Here is a 9,760-nt window from a genome sequence, read left to right as displayed (position 1 = left end):
CTAACCTTAGGTATAATAATAATAGATTAACGTAATTATTTAGATAAGAATCTGTAGAATCCGGCTAATAATTCAGCACAGATTTGCACTCACACGTAGGCTTAGGACGCTTGGCCTATAGTAGATGATATAACTAAGTTAGATCTAATAATAATAATTTAGATAAGATTATAAGAATCTGTATAAAAAAAAACACTTACCTGCTGGCAAATGATTCATCAGACATCTAGTAGACCTAGTCTGCCTAGCCTGCTAGTAAAGTTCCGTTGTAAACACGCGTACTTGTAAGTTGTAACGTTATTATTAGGCCTATACATACGATTGTTAACAACCGGTTCGTGGAGGTCATTAAATTCTAAGAACAGGTTCGCACGAACCGGTGCGAACCGGCTGAATCCTACCAATGATATCTCAGATTAGCATAAGGATGCATAACTTGTCAAGTATTAGCATACTCAGGTACAACAGATTAGATATTGATTATTTCAATAATAATCAATTAATGGAAATTAGTGTTTCCAATTGTTACTAATTTCAATCATTCCAAGTATCTAAATAATCAAAACTTTGCCACTAAACTTGCTCCCCTGTCTCTGTTATGGCAAAGCTATTAAAGCTATCTGCAACTGTCACTAATGTTTAACTGCTGACTAGGTGGCAGACAAATAGTTGCCAGCACCTGCCATCAACCTTTTGTTTCTTGCTTTCTTGTACATAACATGGTTGGAGGAACACTTTAATGATCAACTGTAATTGATTAGCAAATTCCACTAATTACACAGCTCTACCCATGGTAGAATCAATCCCCTCAATTTTTAGTGTTACAAGTCCTTAAGTTTAACATAACAAAAATGACACTGATAAAATTATAAATAACATCACTGAGTGAAAAGTACAGTTGAAATTCTATTATACATCTTCTTAATGGAAACCAATTTTAGGTAAGTAAAAATGCTGTGATTTACATTGCTATCAATCTTATCAAAATGTGATAAATCATAAAACATTAGTTTCAAAACACATTTGTATACTTTAAAACTCACTGACAGATCATGATTTAAATGAATAGTTTTATGTAAGAAATAGCAGCAATTGTTGGGAGTTTCAAATTTAAAACCTCTTACCTTTCTTATCCCCAGAAGCTGTTGGTTTGTCATATATGATCACTTCTTTTTCTTTTTTATCCTTTGTTCTTTTCTGTAATATAATTTTATATTTTGAGAATTAAAATAAATTTCAAACAACTACTTAACTCTGAAATACTGAAAGCCTTTCCTTTCCTTGTTGAGTTTATAGTAATGTTGTTAACAAAACATAACTCAGAATTTCCAAATATCCTTTATGTATTTCATTAATATGCAAGTCATGTACCCACACTTCACACTTCTACCTTCCACATGATTTACTACATGTGCTTTCCTACCATAAATTAAGTTTGTTTGAAAGTTGCAGTCATGGTGAAAATTTGGTTGTGGGGATGCAGGAGGTAAGATATTTCAGAGGTAGGTACCTAGTTGAAATGCATATTAATTCTAAAAAGTTTAAAATTCAAAGAAAGCAGACTTACTTCTGAAATATTGAAAGCCAGAATACCCACATTGTAAAAGAGGTAGGAACCAAGGAAGTACAACTACAGAGCAGATACAGAAGATGTCTAGAGTCAGAGTAGAATCCAGAATGGTAAATAAATTTTTAGAACTGTAATTCAGAAAGAGTGAGTGGAGTGAACAGTCTTATAGAAAAGAAAGCCTAAAGGACATTCACAAAGAAAGTATTCTCCTCAACAGAGTACCTCTTTGTCCATTACGCCTTTGTTGATAGTGTTTTGAGAGATAATAGTATACAGCACCATGACAGCCAACAATGGGATATGGGTAGTGGCATAAACAGGCACTGTTTCTGCAGTGGAATGTTCTCAGGCGACATCCCAGACTCATATTATGAAAAGACATACTTCAAAGGCAGTAGCCCCTCTTCATATACGTCTAAAAATTGCTATGCAGTCACAACCCAGCAAAATTAATGGACACGCAGCGAGAGCTGAGAAAGATCCAAGGATGGGTGCAATAATGCAAGGACAGTACAATGGGAGAAAAAAAGACATAAAAAAGAATTAAAAATATGGATAAATCCCATATTGGTTGGAACAGGATGGGTTTGTTTGTTTTGAATTTCGCTCAAAGCTACATGAGGGCTATCTGCACTCGCTGTCCCTAATTTAGCAGTGTAAGACTAGAGGGAAGGCACCTAGTTATCACCACTCACCATCAACTCTTGGGCTACTCTTTTACTAATGAATAGTGGGATTGACCATCACATTATAACGTCCCCATGGCTGAAAGGGCGAGCATGTTTGGTGGGACAGGTAATCGAACCCACAATCCTCAGATTGCGAGTCGAGCGCCCTAACTACTTGGCTATGCCGGGCAGCAGGAAGGGATCCACTGAAGTATCATTATGCATGACACTCTAATCTATTTCCAAAGGACAACATCTTCTCATGGAGCTCCAGTATAGAGGGTGAAGTGTCAGAATAAAAATAATAATTCGGAGGTATATGAGACTTGCAGGAGTCTCAGTTTCTTTTTCTTGAAGGAGATGCAGAAAGCCCCGATCATGAAAGAGATGTATGAAAGAAAAAAAAAAAAAAAAGAGTCAAACTTGAAAAGGTTGGAGAAAGACCCAATACTGTAGGCACCAACTTCAAAAAAGAAATCAATGATCTTGTATAGATGAATGTCTGCAAGAATATGAAGACACTACAGCTACTTATAAGGAGAAGCCAGCTTCACTAACAATTGACTACAAAACAGCCAGCCATGAAACTGGAGAAGACAAATATTATTTCAAAAAATGCAACAAAAGTAATGTTATAGGATTCCTCTGAGATAGAGAAGAGGAGTGAAAAACCATGGTGGAGCAGGCCAGCCTTGGAAAGAAGAACTGGACAAAAGGACCAAGATCAATGAAAGATGTTAAGAGGATAGGCTTAATTATTTTTTCCCCTGGCCAGCTCAAAGCAGGAAACCAGTAAAGCATCAGAAAATGTTGCACCTGTCACAAATGCTTCAAGCAGAGTATGACTGAACTGCTGGTACAACCCTTGATATACCAGCTCAAGGAAAGAGATTATGTGGATGGAGCCACAAAATATATTGGGAAAACAACAAACATACTGTGAGAGTCCCACCTAGCCTGGTGATATATTCCATCAAAATCAAAGAGTCTGTAAGTACAAGAATGTAGAGAAACAAGAGCAGAATTACCCACATCTTTCAATTATAAGAATGGGATATCCAATACTGTAACAGAAGCCATCATTCTCAAGTCAGAGAGTATGTGATTGGCAAATGAAAAAGTATGCATACCCAAAATTCATGGAAATGCAAAGTCAAAGAAGACAGGTGAATAATTCAAAAGGGTGTGTTAATATAAACTTGCAGATGTATAAGACCAAGACTCATAAACAGTCCAACCCAGAGCAGAATCAAACTGGGAGGATAGTCAGTGTGGGGTAACCACTCAGCAAAAATCCTCTAATTGCCCATGCAAGGATGACAATCAATATTAAACATGTGGAGGATACCAACTAAAGGTGTGACTAAACATGTAAGCATACAGTACCTAATCAAGAGCAAAAAGTAGGGTTATACAGTGACAAATCACTCCATTTTATGAAAAATTAAGAAGGGTGAATCAGTACATGGATATGAGACGTAAAGTTCCATGTGTCATCCAAAAACTGTAACAGAGGAACTGTTACAAGATTCACAGAGGTTTAATGAGACAAAAACAAGGTATATCTAGAGAAATATGAGACTGGAAAAGTCTATGCCCAGTCTCCAATCTCCTGTTGTCTGTGGCACCACAAAGAGATAAGTCAACTTCTTGGACAACATGAAGTACAATCATGATCTCCCTATGGCACAGAAAAGATCTGAAACTTCCAGATCCAAAATTGCATAGAAGCTGGAAAAGGTAAATCATGGATGAAGAACATAAAATCAAAGTGAAGAACCTGATGAGCCAAAGACAGACAAAGCAAAGGGTCAATAGGTAAACAAAAGTCTGAGATGACCCCCCCCCCCAAAGCCCATATGAAAAATTCATCAGAACAGAGTCAATAAATAAGTCATAAGGACTCATCTCATTCATATCAATACCAGAGTACCTGAAAATTTATGTGTTTGAGTGCAAAGCTACAAATTATCCACTCCATCCTCCATTGGTAACCAAACCCAGAATTTTAGCATTGGAAGTCCTTAAAAGAATACCCCAGAAACAAGCCAAATAGCTTGCAGGGCAGAAAACTAATGATATGGTACAGAAATTTAAGAAAAGGGGAATATGAATTGTATGGATACAGAACTAGTTTCAAAGATTTTTCCCAACTACAAATTTATAAGAAAGTGTGAAAGATGAAAATTCAAGTATGGAAATCATTTCACTTAATACAAGCAACTACAGGGTGTAACTAAAATAAGTTCAATAATGAACGTATATTGAACATACTTGAGAGCAAAGGAGAGTGAGATCAGCAGGAATGTTTGGGATTAGGACTAGCACTGTAACACACAAAATCAACTCTGGAGATGTGGAAGGTAATGAGGTATGAGCATAAACAACCATCATTATATGAAAACAAATTAGAAGTGGTACGCAAGCAAAGCACCCACATAACACTGCATACAGATCAATAATATCAGGATATAATTGTAGGATGTATCAATGATGCCAACATGCATGCTAGTAGCAAATTACAAGATAAGTTCCAATGAAGGCACAAAACCTGACAAAGTTTTATGGTGAGCAAGTAGAGCTTATGTAAGATCTACCAACACATTTGCAACAAGTCACATGGAAATTTGGAAAATAAAGTTTTATGTGTGATGTATATGGTATGCAAAGAAGTAAAGAACATTCCAAAATTTTGAGACATTTACAGCATGAGTTCAAATTCAACAAGGAGATGCTTTTAGTATTACAGAGGTAAGTCTGCCTGATTTGAATACTACTTAAAAGTCCAACCAGATAAAAACTACTAACAATATTAGTACATTTGAGGAGAAAAATGGGATAGATAAAACACCTCATTACAAAACATGAAATTCTTCATTAGTTAGAAAACATAAACACCTTTCTTATAATTTTATTCCATAGTCAATTAAGTATAAAATGTTTGATTGATAATATTTTAAAAGAAATATATAAATAATATACTATCTTCATTAAGCCCTAGATAGACTAAGAAAAATGAGCAACAACAGTTGTAAATATAACAATTTAAAGAAATTAGCAGAAACTAATTTAATTTAACTAATGGCATTTTATATTGCATAGGAAACTTATATAATTTGCATTAACTATAGTAAAAGCTTGAACTTATGGTAAAGCCAATTGTATTTGACATACTGCTGTGATTCATTATTACGTTAAAAAAAAGAACTACAACAATAAAAAAAAAGACAAAAGTTTTGAAAAGGTCAAGATATACACCATAGAAGTATTAATCCCAAGAAGATTGCTCAGTTTATCTTTCCTGCAAAACTTAATAAAACCTAATTTATGAAAAAGGAAAACGTGTTTATGAGCTCTACCCATAAAATCTTGTAAACAAATATTTTATCAAACAAGCTGTGAGTAGTAAATATTGTAATATCTTATTAAAAATACTTCAATTATGATACCAAAAAACAACAACTTTCCTTTTTCATAACATGTTCATTGTTGTTAATATTGAGCTTCAGTAGTGTGCATTTATGGATTATCTCTGTATTTTCATTCATTATCCATTCTTTAAAGTTCCTTTTTTTAAATAATTTATGTATAACTTTACTAAGTGATTTACTGATTACATGTTTTGTAGAATTACAATTAATTTTAGGTCATCCCCAGAATTTAGGACCTTTGCTCCTCAGAGTCATAAAGCATAATTACGATGCTAAGGTAGGTTACTGTTGGCTAAATTGTCATTAGGAGATGAATTACATTTGATATGAGAGGAAAAAAATCATTAAAATGTTACCTAACTCTTCATTCATTACGTAATTAACATATTATTATAATTAACGATTCTAATGACAATGGTCTTCATGCAAAAATAGCTAATAGTTTAGTGTTTAATTTACAAGTGTTAAGTAGTAACTGTTGTATATAAGCATGTCTGGCTACAGATTCTAATTTATATACTTCTATACCTCTGTCAATAAATGAAAAGGTAAACATTATCTTTGCATTTATTATAAACTTTTACATTTAACCGATAACAAATAGTAAGTAACAGCTAGTCTACACTGCTCAAACTGAATGACATCAGTGTTTACATTTTATTGGATAAAAGTGTGTTTATTAAATAATAACCTTTATAAGGTAACATAAACCTTTGAGACATATTTCACAAGCTTGTAGGATGTCTTACAGTAATCTCCATGTGCTTTCATCATCTATTTTGTTTTCACCTGTGGCTACAGGGCCTATGTGTAATCAGTTGGGAAAATAGAGATTACTGGTAGAACATGCAAAATTTGACAAAATATATACATTTGTGGTATTTCACTCAATTTGCATTTTTATCTAACCACACAAAATTGAATATTTGGCCATTAAGATAAGTTTCTTCTAAAATTATTTTAAAACCAAAAGCCATCTCCAGCAATGTTGATACTGTGAGTATTCAGCCCACCTTCAAAGGTGTTAGTCATCCCTGTTTATACATTTAACAGAATTTTCAGAACTCAATAACATACTGAATTTGTAAACAATATTGTAAAACATTACACTGTAATCCTATTTAAAACTCAAATAAAAACATGTTCAAACATACTTATTGCACATGCATTAATATAAAAATGCTAAATTTTTTTATTAGCATAAAACAATATAAACAATACAAATAGGCTTTGAAAATTTTCAATGCTACTACAGCATTGTGAAAATCAAAATTTAAGAAATTTGCAACAATAAAAGATTATTTGTTAATCTTTGATAACATACACAAAGAAAATAAAATGCTTTCATAAGAGTTGCCCTCAGTAACTCTACACGTAACTGTTTTTGTTTCTCTTCGTCTATATATTTCATAACTTTTCTTATTCATAATGTTCATTGTTGTTAATACTGAATTTCAGAACATTATGCATTTACTGATTATGACTTCAAGTCTATTATCCATTCTTTAAAGTTCTTTTTCTACATGATTTATGTATAACTTTGAGTGATTTACTAATTATTTGTTGTGTACAATTTCAATGAACAAACATTTTTTCAAATGATATTACTTTGTTAGTAAGAAAGTGTCAAAATTCAACAAAATATAATAGAGTTGTGTTATTTCAAGTCATAGTCTAAAACTAAGGACTATCGAATTCATATTGGAAAAGTTCTTTATAAAACTTTCTTATAAACATTTTAAATATTTGCACCTTTAGGGAAATATTTTTAACTGACTGAATAACCATAACCTGAAAAATAATGTAGAGCTACCATGAGAGAAAATTTGCTCAGCTAAGTGTAATACAACACTATTAGTAATAATATCATGTACTTGCTTTACATCTGTCTATCCATTTTTCCAAGTTACATTATTGTAAGATTTTAAAATTGTTAGTCTTGAAAAACAGTCATTTTTAACTTCACCATTATGAAAATTAGTAGTAAACTGTAAGTGTAACTAGCCTTATCATACAGTAATCTTCTCTTACCATAATTTTATCATGTAAACTATCCAAATCTTCATACTCTGTGAATTCTATGGGTTGTATGCGAAAATATTCAAAACTGTGATATGCAAAGCAAGGCATTGATAGAAAAACTTAAGTATTTCTTTTTGTTGCTTGTGGCAATTCATTCTGAACCTAACCGTGTGTAAAGCATGTTTACTGTTGCACTGATTGTAAGCAATATGATCAAAATTGTTTTCTAACAGCTTATTTTATTGAACAACTGTTTCATGAATTTATGTTAACAAGTCTGATATGAAACTGTAGATTATAATTCAAATTTAAGTACCATACATTACTCAATTTCTTAATTGAAAAGTAAATATTAAAAAAACACAGATAAACATCAATTTTTGTGTGTCACATGGTATGTTGAATGCAGCACTGGTTCAAATTAGATGTTTATGAAGTCAAAATACTAAGTCTATAGTTTTGTATGAATTAGAAATTAAAATTACCGATATTGACAAGCTAGAATATAAAATAAGAATGTCTTATATTTTCTATTTGCTAAGATATTGCTCATGTAATAAATCAAACACAGTAGCACCCTGCCCACCTTTCCATTTTTGGAAACACGCCCTTATATACACTTACTTCTATACATGACATGAATAACCAATTGAAAATTCAGAATGTCATCCTAGTGTCTTTCTCAGCCATTTTAATGGGCTTGAACACCAATATCTTTCTTTTGAACCAATATTTCAAGGAGGTAGGGTGTGTCTTTAGTCTGCTCGAAATTTCATATCTTTTAGGCTAAAATATATCTTAGTTACTCAGCTTTATAAATTATAGTTGAATTCTATGGTATTAATGTAGTAATTTATTATTTTTTAGTTATTGAAATGTATATAAAACCTAAAAAAATTATTTTGTTTCATACACTCCATATAGATATTATGGACACATCATAAATACTATATACGTAGTTCTCTCCTTCTTGTCAAATATCGAATTAGGCCTATTCAATTACTTTAGACTTTCAGTTGAAAAGCCATTTTAATGGGCTTGAACACCAATATCTTTCGTTTGAACCAATATTTCAAGGAGATAGGGTGTGTCTTTAGTCTGCTCGAAATTTCATATCTTTTAGGCTAAAATATATCTTAGTTACTCAGCTTGATAAATTATAGTTGAATTCTATGGTATTAATGTAGTAATTTATTATTTTTTAGTTATTGAAATGTATATAAAACCTAAAAAAATTATTTTGTTTCATACACTCCATATAGATATTATGGACACATCATAAATACTATATCCGTAGTTCTCTCCTTCTTGTCAAATATCGAATTAGGCCTATTCAATTACTTTAGACTTTCAGTTGAGAAGCCGAACTATTTTATCTATTTCTATTGCACTAGTATTCTCTGTGATTCACTTACAATTGTAGCACAAGTTACTGTCTTCTGTTCCTTTTGTCAAAGTACACTCAGGCTGATTCAATTACTTTAGGACCACGCTTTGATGGAATAAAATTATTTGTGTTATCTTCTTTTCTACTGTTAGTTTCACTAAAATACTAAACGTTCGGCCTATCGCTTCTACAGTAGTTAACTTCATACCAACTTTATTCTCTTTTGCTATTATCTGTCTGCTGTTTCCCACTTGTATCACGCTATTTATATCTTTATCACCTAATTGTCTGTCTGCCTTCTATATTCTCAACGTCAATATATTGCATGTGACTGATATTTTCAATATCAATGAATTATTAACACAATTTCCTACAATTATTTGCTTTTAACTCTTATTATAACAAAAACTAAACAACAATAAAACATTCATTCACAAAACTAAATTAATCAATATCTGAACAAAACATTTTATATCATGACAAAATGCATCTTCATAATATTTGGCAAGCTTTTAGTAAAAATTACAAATCTGTTAATATAAACATAAGAATTTTAAATAGTCTATTTTTTACTAAAGATTTGTCTATGGATTTAGGAAGATTTTATGGTGCTACTATAGCGTGAGGTCTACCGCCATATGTCACCTACCCAGGTCTATCAAACATGTATAAAAATGTATCA

The 9,760-nt window shown here is 32.0% G+C and overlaps 1 protein-coding gene across 1 annotated transcript in view; it reads right to left on the bottom strand.

Annotated features, from left to right (window-relative positions):
* Positions 1-9,760, bottom strand: part of LOC106465859 (valine--tRNA ligase-like) — a 175,961-nt gene that overhangs the window by 163,791 nt on the left and 2,410 nt on the right. Inside the window, exon 2 of the mRNA XM_022393815.1 lies at positions 1,125-1,197. Coding sequence (XP_022249523.1) covers positions 1,125-1,197 — 73 coding nt within the window. The remainder of the gene's footprint in view (positions 1-1,124; positions 1,198-9,760) is intronic.

The sequence above is a fragment of the Limulus polyphemus genome, unplaced genomic scaffold (assembly GCF_000517525.1).
Source record: "Limulus polyphemus unplaced genomic scaffold, Limulus_polyphemus-2.1.2 Scaffold2077, whole genome shotgun sequence".
NCBI classification, from domain to species: domain Eukaryota; kingdom Metazoa; phylum Arthropoda; class Merostomata; order Xiphosura; family Limulidae; genus Limulus; species Limulus polyphemus.
This window is presented reverse-complemented; position numbering and strand designations above follow the sequence as displayed.